The following is a 20,315-nucleotide window of genomic DNA, read 5'->3' as shown; positions in this document are numbered from 1 at the left end:
CATAATTCCTACCACCCAGTAATTCCTCACCTGTCCTGATAAAAACACTACCCCACTTGAGTGCCTACACCTAGTGCCTGCGTCAGGAATGGATCACCCCAGGGTCAACAGCTGCCTCATGTAAGGACCAACATTGACTGTTGTGTGATCTATTCCTGTCGCGGGCACCAGGCCTACCCACACAAGTGAGGTACCATTTTTATCGGGAGACTTGGGGGAACGCTGGGTGGAAGGAAATTTGTGGCTCCTCTCAGATTCCAGAACTTTCTGTCACCGAGCAACCCCTTAGGCAAGGGGGGTGGGTGTGTGTGTTTTGTTTGGGGGCAAGCCCCTGGACAAGGGCTGCTCCCCATGGGGGCACATTACTGTTGGCCATTTGATCGGCCTATTTGTGTAAGATCCATCTTCCCACCAGGGCAGTTTATTTTCAAAAACAGAGGGTGGGGGTATGGCCATACCCTTACCCCAAATAAATGGGGACAAAGTTGTTCGGTGGGCAGATGGGGCAATTACCCCTGATCCACTCCCTGGGAGGGGAAGGGGGTTGGAGGGGAAGGTGGGTTGGAGTGGGGGGTAGGGGGGCAGACAGCCTACTAGATGCCTGGGAATGTAAAAAAATAAAAAAATAGTGGGGTGGTGGCTACCAACCAGTATGGTTATGCCCCCACCCCAAGTGAAGGGGGTAACAGTCTTTCAGCTCCACACCCCACCACGGCAAGCAAGAGGATATTTGATTAAACAGGTAGTTTTATATTTGATAATTTTGATGTGTCCACATAGTGTTTTGGGTAATTTCTCGGGTGCGGGCACTAGGCCTACCCATACAAGTGAGGTACCATTTTTATCGGGAGACCTGAGGGAACGCAGGGTAGAAGGAAGTCTGTGGCTCCCCTCACATTCCAGAACTTTACAGCACCGAAATATGAGGAAAAAGTGTTTTTTTTTTGGCCACATTTTGAGGTTTGCTAAGGATTCTAGGTAACAGAACCTGTTGAGAGCACCACAAGTTATTCCATCCTGGGTTTCCCTAGTTGCCTAGTTTTCAGAAATGTCCAGGTTTGCTAGGTTTTCTTAGGTGCCGGATGAGCTAGAGTCCAAAATCCACAGCTAGGCACTTTTCAAAAAACAGGTCAGTTTTCTTTAGGAAAATGTGATGTGTCCGGGTTGTGTTTTGGGGCATTCCCTGTCGTGGGCACTCAGCCTACCCACACAAGTGAGGTACCACTTTTATCGGGAGACTTGGGGGAATGCTGGGTGGAAGGAAATTTGTGATTCCTTTCAGATTCCGGAACTTTGTGTCACCTAAATGTGAGGAAAAAGTTTTATTTGTTTACAAATTTTGAGGTTTGCAAAGGATTCTGGATAAAAGAGTCTAATGAGAGCCCCACAAGTCACCCGCTTCTGAATTCCCCTAGGTGTCTAGTTTTCAAAAATGCACAGATTAGGTAGGTTTCACTAGGTGCTGGCTGAGCTAGAGGCCAAAATCCACAGCTAGGCACTTTCCAAAAAACACGTCAGATTTCAATGTAAAAATGTGATGTGTCCATGTTGCGTTTCCTGTTGTGGGTATTAGGCTTACCCAAGCAAGTGAAGTACCATTTTTATCGGGAGACTTGTGGGAACACAGAATAGAAGAACAAGTGTTATTGCCCCTTGTCTTTCTCTACATTTTTGCTTTCCAAATGTAAGACAGTGTGTAAAAAAGACGTCTATTTGAGAAATGCCCTGTAATGTACATGCTAATATGGGGACCTCGGAATTCAGAGATGTGTAAATAACCACTGCTTCTCAACACCCTATCTTGTGCCCATTTTGGAAATACAAAGGTTTCCTTTTTCACTCTTTATATTTCAGCAAACAATTTTCTGTATACAACGAAAACCAATTGCAAGGTGCAGCTCCTTTATTGGCTCTGTGTACATAGTTGTCTTGATAACCTTACAAGCCCTATATATCCCAGACACTGGAAGTCCAGCAGACGTGAAAAAGTTAGAATAAAAGGTGGCGAGAAATGGCTGTATTTTTTTAATTTTAGATGTTGTTTTCTGTAGGAAAACCTTGTAGGATCTACACAAATGACACCTTGCTGAATTCAGAATTTTCTCTACTTTTCAGAAATGTTTAGCCTTCCGGGATCCAGCACTGGTTTCGCACCCATTTCTATCACTAACTGGAAGGAGGCTAAAAGCACAAAAGAATAGTATAAATCGGGTATGTCCCAGTAAAATGCCAAAATTGTGTTGAAAAATTTGTTTTTCTGATTCAGGTCTGCCTGTTCCTGAAAGCTGGGAAGATGGTGATTTTAGCAAACCCTTTGTTGATGCCATTTTCAGGGAAATAACCACGAGCCTTCTTCTGCAGCCCTTTTTTCCCATGTTTTTTTTTTTAAACAACGTTTTTGCTGTATTTTGGCTAATTTCTTGGTCTCCTCCAGGGGAACCCACAAACTCTAAGTACCTCTAGAATCCCTAGGATGTTGGAAAAAAGGATGCAAATTTGGCGTGGGTAATTATGTGGACAAAAAGTTATGAGGGCCTAAGCACGAACCCCCCCAAATAACCAAAAAAAAGGCCTGGCACCTGAGGGGGAAAAGGCCTGGGAGCAAAGCGGTTAATAGAAGGACTATGCCCGATACTCCAGTGAGACCAATTTATAGAATCAATCTTGCAATTCTCATGAGCTATGCTCTAAGTAAAATAAAAGTATGTCTCTTAGTGCTAGACATGAAAGTGGAAAGTTGCCTGGAAAGTGACCATAATCCATTCTTAACAACTTTTATTACTTAGGATCTGTCATTCCATAAACTGACAGTTAAACCGAGAACAGGCAGAACTCACTGGCAACCAACCTAGCCGCCTATCAAGATTACTAGCCTAAATGAAGCTTTTAATGAAAAAGCTAAATATATCAAGCTAGGAGAAAGCTCAAGTAAGGAAACCTTCTCACCTACGAGTCTATAATGCATTTGGCCTTGCAATTCCAATTGCAACAAAATAACATCAACAGAAACAATTCGGTATGGTTTGACAATGAATGTCTGATGGTAAAACAAGTATTAGGACAGTGGCTGACAGCAAGGCACCAAAGTTCAACATGTGAAGAGAAATCGGGTACCTAGGGAGAGGCTGTACACTACTGTTAAAACATAAAACAGCAGCAAAGGGCTCGGGAGCTGAATAAATGGGGTTTGAAACTAAAAACACCAAAACATTTTGGGACTTAGTCTGATGGGGTTGCTAGGGCCCTGCATCAAATGTGAACACACGAATGACTCCTGACAACTGGCTGGACCACTACTCTTCCATTTACTCAATCACCACTGCCAATGGAGTTGACAGCAGAAACAAAATCCGAATTAAAACGCATCCTAACCAACGAGAAGTGTATGGATTTTAGAGATGGTGTGGTAGCAGAGGCAATCCTTAGCCAAAAAGATCACAAAGCATCAGGACCTGACATAATTCCCTTGGACTCTTTTAAATCCAAGCTTTAGATACCACTTCTGAACACTGTTTGAAATGCAGTCTTGCTATCAGGTTAGGTCCCCAGTCCTTGGAAATCGGTAATCATAATTCCCATATTTCAAAAAAGGTCACAAGCACACACTGTAAACTGTCAACCAATATCACTACTAGACAGCCTTGGAAAAACTATGCAAAACTCAAATAATCAAGTACTAGACTGGGCTGATAGAAATTAGATTTTCTCTAATCTCCAGGGAAGGAACTAGAATGACATACCAGGCAATGAAACTGTATGTGACCTGCATCAAATAAACAAAACTGAAAAACTCGTAGACCTGACAAGGGCATTAGATTCAGTCAACGGGCATCTGTTATGGAGACCACTGAAAGGTCAAGGGTTACCAAGCACATTGCTGCATGTTTTACAATGGTTCCATCAAGACACTACAGCTAGAGTGTGTAGGAAGTTGGGTTATTATTTGTGTGGTCTGCAGAAGTAGTAGGTCCACAATTTCCTCTACGGGCAACGAAACACCTCATTGTAGCACTTGACTGTCAGGGTAGCAAGGCAGAGTAGTTTAAGGCCTACTCGGGGGAGGTGGTGTGGGCTAGTAATCAACATTCACTGACACGCAATAATAACATGCATAAATAATTGTCAAGTCACTATCTGATCTTTAGAAAAAAGGAGAAGTACAATTATTACACACATTACTTTTTACTACGCAATATTGGCAAATATGTACATTGGCAGATGGAAAATACCATAAATGACGTTAAATAACCACATTTGGACCCCTAAATGGATCACACAGACATATCAAGTGAGTCTCTTGGTTTTGTCAAGGTTCAATGCCAACAAACCACAAGTTAAAAATATAATCAAACACATAAATGCAACCATCAAAATAATCCTGTGTAAATGCACTTATTAATGCTAATAAAAAATATACACTGTGAGCAGTAAATATTGTCATCATCATTTGAAATCAATAAAGCATTTATATTAAGCAAAGCCTATGTTTGTGTATTTTAATACATTTTTCGACCATGAAACTGCATTTATAAATGGAGCCCCTAGAAGGCATCACATTGTAATGATATTGCCTTGCAAACATAAGCTTGCCCCCCAGAGGGTGCTTCTAGACAGGTTTTTCCTTTAACCAACATAAGGCCTTTCAGGCCATTAAATCTGCAGCCATAAACGTGAGCCCTAGAAGGTGGAGCTCTCCCAGCTGTAGAACAAAAGCTCCAGCCTTGGGAGTGCTTGAAATGAGTAGAGAAATCCTAAGGAGGTTATTTTTCTTGTTTTTTAGAGCCCTACCCAACTTAGAGAGGGGTTTCCTCCAATCCCACTGGGGGGATTCTGCGCTGCTCCTGCAGCTCCCCTCGGACTTTAGGCACTTTTCGATAGTGACCCTGTTGTTCTGTGGCCACCACAGATGGAGAAAACAGTATGAAAATAACCAAGCCCCACAGTGCATTATAGGGCGCTCGTCGGAGCAGTGAACTTTTTATTAGCGGCTCTCCTGCTGGGCTGGGGAGAGCCGCAGTCTTTGTTTTAATTTCCCCACACACATGCACGTGGTAGGGGGAGGCTAACCATTGCTGGGGTAGGGTGACGACACATGAAGGGGTGGGGGATGGGGACCGAGGCCCCTGAAAGGGGCACACCCGGGGGATGGAGTCCCCATGCATTTAAGAGAGTAAGGGAGGGGACCCCATGCAAGCCCCTCCTTGGGTGGCAAAACATATAAAATATCTGTGCGCTGACCTCCGCGTCCTGGCCCACCCTTGGGGTTTTACTTGGAGCGCCACCGGAGCTCAACAAGCTCTGTGCAAGGAAAGGACGCCAAACTGAAAAATGCCAAACCTCAGGCCCTGTTGAGCCAATTGTGACAACCGTGGGCACATTATACTTCTGGTGGCAAGCTCAATCCACCAGGGGCAGTTGCAGCAACCCTTCTCACCTTCAAAGAGGTATAGACCTAAAGGAGCTGGTTCTACTCTCTCCCAGTGCAAGCTCCCATCCTGATCTTGATTTCTGCATGCTAAATTCCAGGTCTTTACCCCAAATGGTCCTCAGTGGATGAAAGGAGGCCAGCCTCCCTGTAGCTTGGGGAGACCCACTGCTCCAGGAAGACCTTTTAGGGGGATGCTGTGCTGCTCCTGCATCTCACCCGCACTCTAGGCACTAATAAGTGCCCTCAGACCACCACAAAGGGAGAAAACAGTATGAAAATAACGAAGTCTCACAGGGCATTATGGGGCGTTCCTCAGAGCAGTGATTTTTTTTTTTTATAAGCAACTCTCCCGCTATGCCCGGAAGAGCAGCAATCTTTGTTTTTTCCTTTTGGAAGGGGTGCCCGGTCCCACCCAGGCATCCCACAATATGTCCACGTTGGGAAAGGAGGCCCAGGGAGCTCAACCCTGGGTGCACCCCTCCGCCCATCCTCTCCACCTTGCTGCCCACTAAAGCAGCACTCTTCTGTGCCTCTGCCGAAGCGGCAAATTTCTCTGCCTGCCTAGTCCCGCAGACAGACCCTGCAGTCTGTGGCAGCCTCCCGCTCGCCACCAGACACAGGCACGGAGAGGTTGACCACTGCTGTGGAAGTGAAATGGGTCCCAGTCCCCTGAAAGGAGCATGCTCAGAGTCCCTAGGTGCTTAGGAGAGTAAGGGGGCCCCATCACTGACCCCGAGACCTGGCCCACCCCAAGGATATTACTCAGAGAGGCAGTGGAGCACCACGCACTCTGTGCAAAGAAAGGTCAATGGTCACCAAACATAAAAATGTCATTACTCGGCCCCTGTTGGCTCGATTTTGACGATCCTGGGCTCATTTTACTCCTGGTGGCTAGGCTAGATTTATCCATCAGAGGCAGTTGCAGCAACCTACTCACCTTCAAAGTGATGCAGTCCTGAAGGAGCTGGTTCTCCTGGCTCCCTGTGCTAACTCTCCTCCTGATCTTGGTTTCTTCATACAAAGTCCAGGGTTTTGCCCCAACAGGTCCTTGTGGGGCTCAGTGGCCCTTGGGGAGAAACACTGGTCCTGGGTTCAACTGGACAGAGTCCTTTGTACGCATCAGGGGGTTTCTTCTCTTCTAGATTCCCATGGCAGTCCCATAGTTCAGCAGTGAAGTGCAGCAAAATCCACAGGGGAAAGAGAGTCTACCCCTTGTGCTAGAGTTTTTAAAGGGGGGAAGAAGGTTCCAGACTTCCAGCACACAAAGCCAATTCTAGGATGCCACATCACCTCCCCACCCCTGCCCCCGCTTCTACCCGTACCGTCCTGCACAGTATGCAGCGACAGCCCAAAATCGAGTCATTCAGGAGTCACTGGTCACATCTGCTCCTGGGGTCTCAGCTCTGCTCCTCCTTGACATCATTGCCAAAGTCCTGCATTCCAAAAGTTCAAAGTGAACCCCCTTCCTGAGTTGGCTCCAGTTGTCTGGGCTCCTTCCTTTGTTGAGTGGAATTGGGCACGCCCATCCATGCGACAGTGTGACATCTGGGTGATTGATGAAGATCATTCCGCTCGACCCCTGCCCTCCTCAGGAGCTGAATGAAGTATTGGTAATGGTTCCTTTTGTGTGGCCTGGCCTTTGTACCCGCTGCGGGGGAGAGAACTGTAATTAACTTGGCACATAGCGAACGAACTGCCCTTGTTTACCACCAGTGTCCGCCTTTTGAGATTAGTCCGCTGTGATGCAGCAAGGGTAAGGAGCACTTGGCTGGTTAACACCTGAACATATGTGCACACACATGTACGCAGCCAAGTACTCCTTACCCTTGCTGCTTCACAGCGGACTAATCTCAAAAGGCGGACACTGGTGGTAAACAAGCACAGTTCATTCGCTATGTGATTACTGTGGGTGAGACATGTAGTGAGACTCACCAACAGTAAAACGTCAAAAGCAGGTGATCCAATAAGCAAACAATTTGGGCATAGTAAACGGGCACAGCCCAATTGCAACTGAGGGAGATATGGAGCAAAGGGTAATCTATAGCAGACGTTCTGATAAAAAAAAAGTACGCAAAGGCTGCATATTAGTGCTGACCTTTCCCACAACATAATGTTGTGGGAAAGATCCTAAAGGATTTTAATCGTAGGCATCCTGACAACTGGAGGTGAAAAAGTTCCTGTCCTCTTATTCGCTGATCATGCACTATTGATGGTGCAAACAGAATTAGTAATGCACTCTCTACTGATCCCGAATCTGAATGTTGCCCAAAACAAAACATTTGACAGCAGGGGAAAAAAGCATATAACGTTTATACGCCTTCAACTACTTAGTTATCCACTTTGATCATAAACCGACAGGGGCAAAGCAGCTGTAGAAGAAGGCCAAACAGAAATGTGTCAGAACACTGACGCCGTCTTGTGTTGCAAAGAATAAATGTTTGTGGCTAATCAATAACATTCAAACTCCAAATCTACAAAATGAAAGCAGCAGCCTCCACCCTCTATGAAAGTGAATTTTGGACCTAGTACTATATATGCAAAAAACTGAATAGTTTCCTGAGATAAAACTTCTGCATAGGTACGGACACTATGATAGAAGGACTAGGATTCGAACTTGGCACAATCAGCTTTGATGCCATAGTTCATCTAAAACGTGCTATTTATTGGGCCACAATATGGACTAACCCTGCTGCTCAAACCTATGTAAAACCTCTCACAGATATTCAACCATAAGAGCTCAGTAAAAATTGACTAGTTGGTCCACGTTAAAAATATTTTTAAAAAAGATAGGCTTACCTGACTTTTTGAATAGCCCAAAGTTGATGTCTACATACCACATTACTCTAAATAAAAACAGGCATAGAGAAGTTGCTCACGAGAACCAACTTAATCCACTTAGTAAATAAAGATTATACTGCCATACTTGAAAGTAAAATCCTCAGGCAAGCCTGAATATTATTCAAATCATTTGACATCAGATTTTACTTATTTATCCATCTACTTGGCATTTGGAACAGAAATGCTCCACAAGAGAACAATGCGGTATACAGTAACTAAAACAAAGTCCGCAGAAAAAGGAAAAACAGACATGCATATAAAAAGTTAACTGCAGCTGAGAATTGGGACATGTAGGCACTGCTTGAGACCAATGTGTGCAAGCTAAGAGACTAACTGGTTGCCTTCTGTGAAGAGATTATTTACGATTGAAACTGCACCATTCCTTAAGAACGAGGCTGGCATAAACCAATTTTAAACTTAACTATGCACTTTTCACATTACTGCTCATTTTAGAAATTACCTACCATAAAATTGGATATAAATAAATGCTATTTTTTGGGCTGCAGGGTATTAATTAAAACTACACCTAAAACAAGGGAAAAAGTCTATGACATGGCTCCTTACGTAGCATCTTAGCAGTAGCAATTCTTTCACTCACAGTTCTGAAACAAGTAAAAGAGACCAGTCAAACTGGCAAGGAGTGTTCACTGGGTGTTCTACCCAAAAGGTATATACAGGGAGTGCAGAATTATTAGGCAAGTTGTATTTTTGAGGATTAATTTTATTATTAAACAACAACCATGTTCTCAATGAACCCAAAAAACTCATTAATATCAAAGCTGAATATTTTTGGAAGTAGTTTTTAGTTTGTTTTTAGTTTTAGCTATGTTAGGGGGATATCTGTGTGTGCAGGTGACTATTACTGTGCATAATTATTAGGCAACTTAGCAAAAAAAAATATATACCCATTTCAATTATTTATTATTACCAGTGAAACCAATATAACATCTCAACATTCACAAATATACATATCTGACATTGAAAAACAAAACAAAAACAAATCAGTGACCAATATAGCCACCTTTCTTTGCAAGGACACTCAAAAGCCTGCCATCCATGGATTTTGTCAGTGTTTTGATCTGTTCACCATGAACATTGCGTGCAGCAGCAACCACAGTCTCCCAGACACTGTTCAGAGAGGTGTACTGTTTTCCCTCCTTGTAAATCTCACATTTGATGATGGACCACAGGTTCTCAATGGGGTTCAGATCAGGTGAACAAGGAGGCCATGTCATTAGATTTCCTTCTTTTATACCCTTTCTTGCCAGCCACGCTGTGGAGTACTTGGACGCGTGTGATGGAGCATTGTCCTGCATGAAAACCATGTTTTTCTTGAAGGATGCAGACTTCTTCCTGTACCAGTGCTTGAAGAAGGTGTCTTCCAGGAACTGGCAGTAGGACTGGGAGTTGAGCTTGACTCCATCCTCAACCCGAAAAGGCCCCACAAGCTCATCTTTGATGATACCAGCCCAAACCAGTACTCCACCTCCACCTTGCTGGCGTCTGAGTCGGACTGGAGCTCTCTGCCCTTTACCAATCCAGCCACGGGCCCATCCATCTGGCCCATCAAGACTCACTCTCATTTCATCAGTCCATAAAACCTTAGAAAAATCAGTCTTGAGATATTTCTTGGCCCAGTCTTGACGTTTCAGCTTGTGTGTCTTGTTCAGTGGTGGTCGTCTTTCAGCCTTTCTTACCTTGGCCATGTCTCTGAGTATTGCACACCTTGTGCTTTTGGGCACTCCAGTGATGTTGCAGCTCTGAAATATGGCCAAACTGGTGGCAAGTGGCATCGTGGCAGCTGCACGCTTGACTTTTCTCAGTTCATGGGCAGATTTTTTGCGCCTTGGTTTTTCCACACGCTTCTTGCGACCCTGTTGACTATTTTGAATGAAACGCTTGATTGTTCGATGATCACGCTTCAGAAGCTTTGCAATTTTAAGAGTGCTGCATCCCTCTACAAGATATCTCACTATTTTTTACTTTTCTGAGCCTGTCAAGTCCTTCTTTTGACCCATTTTGCCAAAGGAAAGGAAGTTGCCTAATAATTATGCACACCTGATATAGGTTGTTGATGTCATTAGACCACACCCCTTCTCATTACAGAGATGCACATCACCTAATATGCTTAATTGGTAGTAGGCTTTCGAGCCTATACAGCTTGGAGTAAGACAACATGCATAAAGAGGGTGATGTGGTCAAAATACTAATTTGCCTAATAATTCTGCACTCCCTGTAGTAGTGTTGTTTGATTAAGGATATATAATAGCATGAACAATTTATAGTGATTCAACTGTGCTTAGCACTCACTTTTTTTAGTTCCACTTCTTTCATGATATTCAGCAGCTCTTTCTCTTTGGCTCGGTTGGTATCTGTAAGGTTTATCAATTCTTCATAATGATCCACACGGTCCAAGTCATCGCATTGTTGTTTGTGCAAAGCCATGATTTTCCATTCAGCTTCAGCACGCATTCGATCAGCTTGTACTAAACTTTCTTCAAATGCCTAGAAAATAAAATATTTTTGATTACTACACACCGCTAAGTGCAACATTTTGATCCTCCTAAACAGTACAGACTTATTGAACCGTAGGGAGAGACTAAATGCAGTGCCTTCATCATGAACAAGAAGTGCCCAATCCCAAACAGCCCCTCTCATCATGGAGTAAGTTCTAACAATCTGTTATCAGCTACCAGAGTTCCTCTACTCGAGTTGGCCTGATCCGATTAGATTGCATACATTTCCTAACCAACCCAAATAGTCCAAAACAATGCTTGAAGCATGTGCAATACCCAGAGCTAACCATTATATTTGCCCTGGTCCGGCCCTCGTATACTTTGCCTTCTCATCACTCCGTCACCACCCTCAAGTCTACCCCCAATCAGCCATCTTTATGCTCATCCATACAAGTTTCCAGACCTTGGTTTCAACTTTCCATCTCGTCTGTATCAGTCTTCCTCAAACCCCTCACCCCTCCCCACTGGCAGCAGCTCTGCCACCCCTCTCCATACTACCACTGGTCCCTCTCAGTTCTGCCAACCGGACCCATCACATTTAGCCACCTGATCTCGATCCACCATTTATATACCTTAAGCTCTACATTCTGGCCCCAATCAGACTACCACTATTCACCTCTCTCCTCTTGAGGCTTTTCACTCCACTTGGCTCCCTGAAATCTAATCCCTATGAATGTGCCTTATGCGCACTAACCTGGGCAGAAGCATACATCAGTAATTCACCCTTGTTTCCTCATTATCTCTCCTACCTCCCCAGGTCTTCTTGATCATGCCTGCTGTCTGCAAGCTGCTGTTTTGTTCCAAGTTGTTGGTACAGTGTTTTCTGGAACAACACATATGATGAGCAACAGCGTGGCATACTGGGTGAACTTGTCATTCATATCAGGCTCAAGGGGGGCACTATAGGACGCCACTGCTGCACTGACTAGATCCTCAAAGGATGGTCTGGTACATGGGTTCCCCAAAAGTACCTAACTGGTGCAGTTACTCTTGCAGTGTGAAAGTGACACAGGCACATAGAATCCCTCAAAATGTACACTTATCTGTGCATGTACTGGCAGAGGGATTCACATACAACTTAATAAAGCGCCTATGCACAAGCAGCAACATAAGACCTAAGCAGGCAATGCGTTTTCTATAATGCTGCCACTCAGCAGGGTCAATATTTGCCGCACCCTTCCAATAGCTAAGTTCACTGGCCTAACCTGATTGGCATGTCAACATAAATTGCTGTGGACATGAGAATAATTTGTCAAACTTGAATGAGCAGAACGAACGAGTTACTTACCTTCGGTAACGACTTTTCTGGTGGATACATTAGCTACCTGTGGATTCCTCACCTAATGAATACTCCCATTGCGCCAGCACTCGACGGAAATCTTCTTTCTAGCTTCTGCACGTCGACGAGGACGTCACATTTGCCCACGCGACGCCGTCTGACGTCATACAGGCAATAAGAGGTCCTCGCCGACGTGCCGACGTCAGTACCAACATTTTTTACGTGCCTGAGAATAATAATCCATTGAGATGAAAGAACAATAGCAATATTTAATGACATTTCAACAAATACATCATTCTGAGAAGTCGATCTACCAATTTTTTTTTTTTTTTTTAAAAGAAGTAAATAAATATATAAACTATATACATGATATATACCAATACTCAAAACCAAGAGGAGCACACTCAAGAATTACTTGGTTAGACCAGACAGGCAACGGGGAGGTGGGTGGGACCGTGAGGAATCCACAGGTAGCTAATGTATCCACCAGAAAAGTCGTTACCGAAGGTAAGTAACTCGTTCTTCTGATGGATACAACTACCTGTGGATTCCTCACCTAATGAATAGAGTCCCAAAGCAGTACCGCACTCGGTGGTGGGTGCCTGAATAGTCAAACCAAGAAATCCTGCAGCACTGACCGTGCAAAATGGCCGTCCCTTCTGACCTCAGAGTCCAAGCAGTAATGTTTCGCAAAAGTGTGAAGGGACGACCAAGTTGCGGCCTTGCAGATGTCGACCACAGGAACACCTCTAGCCAATGCCGAGGAGGCCGACTTAGCTCTGGTGGAATGAGCTCTTATACCATCAGGGGGATCCGTCTTTGCTAAAGAGTAACACATTTTAATGCAAAGAACAACCCACCTGGAGAGTGTTCTCTTGTGGACTGCCTTTCCTCTCCTCTTTCCCACGTAACCGATGAAAAGCTGATCCTCCAGCCTGAAATCCTTTGTCCTGTCTATGTAAAAGCTTAACGCCCTCTTTGGGTCCAAGCAATGTAGTCTCTCTTCTTCCTTTGAAGGATGAGGCGGAGGATAGAACGTGGAAAGAGTAATTGTCTGGGCCAAATGAAAGGGTGAAACAACCTTTGGAAGGAAAGCAGCCTTGGTCCTCAACACCACCTTATCCCCATAAAAAGTTGTATAAGGAGGTTTTACCGATAGAGCCTGCAACTCACTCACTCTCCTTGCAGATGTTATAGCAACCAGGAAAACTGTTTTAAGAACTAACAATCTTATGGGGCAAGAATGCATAGGCTCAAAAGGGGACCCCATAAGGAAAGTTAGGACCAAGGACAAATCCCATTGAGGCATAACGAAAGGATTTGGAGGAAATGTATTCATAAGGCCCTTCAATAATCTAAGTACTATAGGAGATTTAAATAACGAAGGCTGGTCTGGAAGACAAATAAAGGCTGACAAGGCAGACAAGTAACCCTTAACAGTAGCCACTGCACAACCCCTCTGTGCTAAAGACAAAGCAAAAGATAAAACATCCAACAAATGAGCACGTAAGGGATCAATCTGCCTCTCTCCACACCATACCACAAATTTAGACCACCTATTAGCGTAGATAGATTTAGTGGAGTGTCGACTGGCCGCTAAGATAACATCCACTACATCAGGCAGGAGAGAAAAGGAACTCAGGTTGCCCCGTTCAATCTCCAGGCATGAAGGTGCAGGCTCTGGAGGTTGGGGTGTAAAACCTGCCCCTGCGACTGCGAGAGGAGGTCTGCCCTGAGAGGGAGACGGAGCGGATGGCACAGTGAGAGTTGGAGAAGGTCGGAATACCACACCCTCCTTGGCCAATCCGGAGCAATTAAGATTACTTGGGCCCGGTCTTGGCGTATTTTCCTCAATACTCGAGGAATCAAGGGTATCGGGGGAAACGCGTAAAGCAACTGGTCGCACCAGGTCATCTGAAACGCGTCCCCCAAAGCTCCTTGTACCGGATACTGGAGGCTACAGAATAACGGGCAGTGCGAGTTCTCCCGGGTGGCAAACAGATCTATCCGAGGAAACCCCCACATCTGGAAGATTAGAAGGACTTGATCTGGATGGAGACGCAACTCGTGGTCGGCCGAGAAATGGCGACTGAGACTGTCCGCACGTACATTCAAGAATCCGGCCAGATGATTTGCTACCAAGCAAATCTGATGGTCCTTTGCCCAGGACCATAGCCGAAGAGCTTCCCTGCAGAGAAGGTACGACCCTACCCCTCCCTGTTTGTTTATATACCACATCGCAGTAGTATTGTCCGTCAGGACCTGAACCGACTGATCACGAAGGGATGGGAGGAAGGCCTTGAGAGCCAGACGTACAGCCCGTAACTCCAACAGATTGATATGAAACATCTGTTCCACTGGAGACCAAAGCCCTTTGATCTCCAGGTCCCCCAGATGAGCTCCCCACCCTAGAGTGGAAGCATCCGTTATTACCGTGGTCACTGGTGGAGGTTGCGTGAACGGCCTTCCTCTGGAAAGATTGTCGCCCGCAATCCACCACTTCAAATCCGTGGCAGCATCTCTGGAGATCTTTACAGAACCTTCGAGATCCCCTTTGTGTTGAGACCACTGCCTCCGGAGACACCACTGAAGAGCCCTCATGTGCCAGCGAGCATGCGTGACCAACAGTATGCAGGAGGCAAACAGACCGAGCAGACGCAGGACCTTGAGGACTGGAATGACCGCTCCACTTTGAAACATTGGAACTAACGCCTGAATGTCTTGAATCCGCTGAGGCGGAGGAAAGGCTCGATTCAATGTTGTATCCAGTACTGCCCCTATGAACAGGAGGCGCTGAGAGGGCTCTAGGTGAGATTTGGGCACTTTCACCAAAAAGCCCAGGTCGAACAACAACTGGGTTGTCGACTGCAGATGATGCAACACAAGCTCCGGGGACTTGGCTTTGATCAACCAGTCGTCCAGGTAAGGGAATACTGCTATCCCCTTCCTTCTGAGCTCTGCCGCAACCACCGACATCACCTTCGTGAAGACTCGAGGTGCTGAAGTAAGACCAAAAGGGAGGACCGCAAACTGATAGTGCTGCGACCCCACCACAAACCGGAGAAACTTCCTGTGCGACTTGAGTATCGGGATATGAAAGTAAGCATCCTGCAAGTCGACAGACACCATCCAATCTCCCTTGTTCAACGCCAAAAGCACCTGAGCTAGGGTCAGCATCTTTAACTTTTCCTGTTTGAGGAACCAATTCAAAATCCTCAGGTCCAGGATTGGTCTCAACCGACCATCCTTCTTGGGAATCAGGAAGTACCTTGAGTAACACCCTTGACCCTTTTCCTGCTCTGGAACCAACTTCACAGCGCCCTTTGAAAGGAGGACTTGAACATCCTGTTCTAACAACAGGAGGTGTTCTTCTGAACAATAAGATGGGCGGGGCGGGATGGGGGGCGGAAACGCCCGAAAGGGAAGGGTGTAGCCTTTTCCCACAATGCTGGTAACCCAGGAGTCTGATGTGATGACCTCCCACTTGTGGAGAAAATACAGTAACCTCCCCCCTACAGGAGAAGAGTGAGTGGGAATTGGTGGAAGCCTAAGGCTGCTTCCCCTGCTGCACCCCTCCAGAGGAAGAGGAAGAGGCAGAGTGCTGCTGAGAGGCTCCCCTGGTACGGACCCTACCCCTCCCTCTAAAAGATCTATAGGAGAGAGAAGAGGTAGGCTGCTGGAATTTCCCCCGAAAGGAGGAGGAGGAGGAGCCACAACCAAATCCTCGAAACCTCCTAAAAAATCTGGAGGAGGCAGAAGAAGTGGCCTGCAATCCTACCGACTTGGCAGTGGCCCTGCTCTCTTTAAACCTCTCCAAGGCCGAATCTGCCTTGGCACCAAAGAGCTTGTCCCCATCAAAAGGAAGGTCCAGCAGGGTCGACTGTACATCTGATGAAAACCCTGAGTTACGAAGCCAAGCCTGCCTCCTCGTAACTACAGCAGTACCCATTGCTCTAGCCACAGAGTCAGTTGTATCCAACCCAGATTGGATAACCTGAGTTGCAGCAGCTTGAGCGTCCGATACCAGATTCAATAGCCCTTGAGGGACCTCCGTATGCGTAGATGTAATTTCGTCCATCAGAGCATAAATGTACCTCCCTAAAATACACGTAGCGTTGGTGGACTTTAATGCCATGCTACATGACGAGAACACCTTTTTGGATGCCATGTCCATCTTCTTGGAGTCTCTATCCGATGGCACAGATGGAAAAGACCCTGGTGCAGACCTTGCCGAGCAGGAAGCCTGGACCACAAAGCTTTCAGGTGTTGGATGTCTGGTAAGAAAGCCAGGGTCAGCCGGTGCAGCCCGATATCTCCTAACCACAGACCTATTGACAGCTGAAGAAGACACCGGCTTCTTCCAGACCTCCAAAACAGGTTCCAGCAGCGCCTCGTTGAACGGCAAAAGTGGTTCTGCTGATGTAGAGGCCGGGTGCAACACCTCTGTCAACATATTCTGCTTCGCCTCAGTCACCGGCAAAGGCAGTTCCAAGAATTTAGCTGCCTTCCTTATAACAGCATAAAAAGTGGCTGTCTCTTCTGTATACTCCCCAGGAGATGACAAGTCCCACTCAGGGGAAGTATCAAGGCCACTAGCCGTGTCCAGCCCATGGAGACCCTCACAAGAGTCCTCAATCTCTCCTTCCTCTAGGTTCTGCTGGTACTCCTGTTCTTCCAGGAGACGGAGAGCAAGCCTCCTCGAGTGCAGCCTCTCCTCAATCCTCGGCGTCGACATGGCGTCAGCAGATGTCGAAGAACGAAGCCGATCACCGGATCCGTCAGACGTCGGGTCTACAGGCGCCACAGGTACCTTCGGCGCTGAACCAGGAGTCGGATGGAGAGAAGACTGCTTCGGAGTCGTAGAAGGCCTAGACGGCGTCACTGGCCGAAACCCCAAAGCCGCTGGAGCCGAAACTCTCGGAGCCGAAGTTTCTGGAGCCACCGGAGCCGACATCGGCGCCGAGCCCACGTTCCCCAGGGGGAGAAAGGGCATAAAGGGTGCTGGTCGCAGCGGAGCCGGAGCACCCATGTTAAAAGCCAAAGGGCCAGAAGGCCCAGCCGGTGCACCACCTGGAGCCATCTGCTGAAAGATGGAGTACATCGCATTTAAAAATGCAGTATTATCGGCTCCAGGGGCCGGAAAAGCCGGGTACTGGGGTGCCTGGATCGAAGGCGACACCGACGCCGGCCTCGAAGTCTGTAACGTCGGAGAAAACAATTGAGGCTGTGGAACCTCAAACACTGAAGGCGGTTGGCCCGAAGACCCGGGCGAAGTCCGTGAGGCTGGAGAAGGCAACGGCGTCGACGGATGGGGAGTGACTGTGGGACTGACCTCCCAAGTCTTCCGACGCCGTGTCGATGGCGACCTCGACCGAGACCTCTCTTTACTCTTTACTTATGCCGGGAGTCCCGATGACGCCGATGAGACTTCGGTGACGAGGATTTTCGATGGTGTCTCTTCTCTTTCTTTTTCGACTTCGCCATAAAAAGCTTGGCCTCGCGCTCTTTCAGGGCCTTCGGATTCATATGCTGACATGAATCACACCTGCCAACATCATGATCGGAACTTAGACACCACAAACAGTCAATGTGGGTCCGTTACTGACATTTTGCCCCCACACTCACGACAGGGCTTAAAACCTGAATTCCTCTGCGACATTGTAATCTTAGAGAAAAAACACAGCCAAAAAACACACTGTAACTGTCGAACAGCAACAGTAGCTCCCTCGAAGATAACCATTTCGAATGGCACGGAAAAAAGGGAACTGACGTCGGCGAGGACCTCTTATTGCCTGTATGACGTCAGACGGCGTCGCTTGGGCAAATGTGACGTCCTCGTCGACGTGCAGAAGCTAGGAAGAAGATTTCCGTCGAGTGCTGGCGCGATGGGAGTATTCATTAGGTGAGGAATCCACAGGTAGTTGTATGCATCAGAAAAAATCCTTACATTTTGAATCAGACTGTGACCGTGAGCATTATGTAAATTAAATCACTTATGCGATCTATTACAAATTTATTTGAAGCCTTAATTAGGACTTAGCTCCAGAGAGAAGATTAATAAATGGAAGGCTCATTTTTCCATGAAGTGTTTGGATATATCAAAGCAGCTCATTTGGGAACCCACTAAGTCAGGATCATTCAAGAAGACGCTGCATACCAAGGACTCTGATAATCTTCTTTCCTCAAGTATTACCATATAATAACAGCGTTACTCCAATCCATTGTTCAACACCTAACAAGATTGTACAGTCCATCTTTCCATTCCTTACATTGCCCAAGCAACTGACAACACACAATTCCCTTCCAACACAATGAAATAAATCTATTTGTATTCCTAAAGGCAAAACTCAACCCCCGATTAGCCCATGAAATAATCCTCAAATGTCCCCAACAGCAAGTACCTCACAGACTTAGAGATTACCCATTGCTTGTGCTACACTGATTCCTTCACAGCTACGTCCTCACTCACCTCCATATCCAGAAATATGTTGCCCTTTTCTTCCACCACTACTCCTTTTGCTGCCTTACTTCCAACTCCGTTCTGACAGACTGACACTCTTCTTGATTCAAATCTTCCCACCGCCAATTCAGTAGGGGATTTCGAAGCTCTTACCACTTTCTGTGGCTTTGACCAACATGGCAAACCCTTCTTTACTAACTCAGATATTTTTTAACCCCAATCATCTGTCCCGCTCAAATTCTAGGCCACTTCCCCACATGCAACCCACACCTTATATAAATAATCCTCCATTTTCTTCTGGTACTTCTTGACTGTTTCAACATCTTTGCCCAAGTTCCACTCCACCTCCTGTCTGAATCAACCAGGAAGGTAGCAACTTATTAGTGGGTTTAAGTTCTCCCAACAATACAAAGTGGTATTTCCTTGAAAATATGTTAGGTGTCATCTTATATGACAAAGTTGTGTGCAAGGACTTCCTTCAGCACAACGCCACCTTTAATGCCAACTGCACAGACTCCTTAACTACTCTACTGAATCGCTTGAAAGCACATTGTCCTCCGGTTTGTGCAATGCCACCCTAGAATGTTACACACTACTAGAAAACGGTAGGTTGTGAAATGGATGTTAAAAGCTCCCAATCTCAGTATTAATGTGTGCTAAAATCTATTTACTTCACCTACGGTAACCTAGACCACCTCACCTAATTAGTTTTCAATGTTTTTGTATCCCCTCCCACCAAATCGTAACAGATCAACCCCGATCTTCCAAAACACTATCCACTGCGTACACAGGAGATCTGCTTTTGGGACAACCTATTGCACAATTCTTTGTAATGTAGTCACTGTATAATTGTTTTTCCCTGGCAGCCATATAAACCTCTTGTACCTTTAAAACACAAATTGATCCAAAAATATCCTTCCAAACTTACCTTATGACTGCTATAACGTATTGTATCAATGTCCAGATGTTTCAACCCCCTACCAGGCTACAATTTCTCAAATAAAGATTCACTCATAATTGTACACAAGTGCATAAATCAACCATAACCTTCATCAGTACATTATTCATAGCCACATCTCATCTAGGTAAACCGCTACTCTACCTTAAAAGTAACTCACCAGCAATGCAAAAAAAATATCCTAACATCATTCTCCTTGGGCTCTATGTTAGCCACACAATTTACACTTGTACTAACTCAGGACACAGACAACCAAGAATTACCCTTCTTGCACTCGTTACAATAGCAGGATATAGTTAGCAAATAGTCAAATGACAGGTACTTCCCCACCTACAGTAACAAGCTTTCCTTTTCTCTTGGTCTTCATTCTTGTACAATTCATATATGCCACCGTTCATTTCTCTACGCAACTGCTGCACATATCTTTCTAGAAGTTCTATATACATTGCCACACTAATATCCCCCTGGAATGTAGTTTACCGACCTGTCCGCAGACATTTTTGCACAGTCTTAAATTTAATTTCCATTAAGATTTGAGCTCACAAAACGTTATCATATGTCATGCGCTCAAAATCACAAGTCACGGCTATAGCTTTCACTATTGCAACATAAGGATTCTCAGTCCTTGCCCCTTGATATACCTCCATAAAAACATTGATGCCCAGAGATCTTCATTTTTGATTTGTGTTTTTGGATTATGGGAGAAGTAATTTAGCTTGGGTAAACATTACTAAACCGGGCTATTTTTTTCTGGACGATATTTTGAAAAATGGCTGATGTGTTGCACTGATGATGTAATATTCCAGGATCCATGAAACCTATATACTTCATTTTGA

The 20,315-nt window shown here is 45.6% G+C and overlaps 1 protein-coding gene across 1 annotated transcript in view; it reads right to left on the bottom strand.

The window, feature by feature from the left end:
* Positions 1-20,315, bottom strand: part of TBC1D31 (TBC1 domain family member 31) — a 578,066-nt gene that overhangs the window by 61,705 nt on the left and 496,046 nt on the right. Inside the window, exon 19 of the mRNA XM_069220688.1 lies at positions 10,577-10,771. Within this exon, the coding sequence (XP_069076789.1) occupies positions 10,577-10,771 (195 nt within the window). The remainder of the gene's footprint in view (positions 1-10,576; positions 10,772-20,315) is intronic.

The sequence above is a fragment of the Pleurodeles waltl genome, chromosome 2_2 (genome assembly GCF_031143425.1).
Source record: "Pleurodeles waltl isolate 20211129_DDA chromosome 2_2, aPleWal1.hap1.20221129, whole genome shotgun sequence".
Classification (NCBI taxonomy): domain Eukaryota; kingdom Metazoa; phylum Chordata; class Amphibia; order Caudata; family Salamandridae; genus Pleurodeles; species Pleurodeles waltl.
This window is presented reverse-complemented; position numbering and strand designations above follow the sequence as displayed.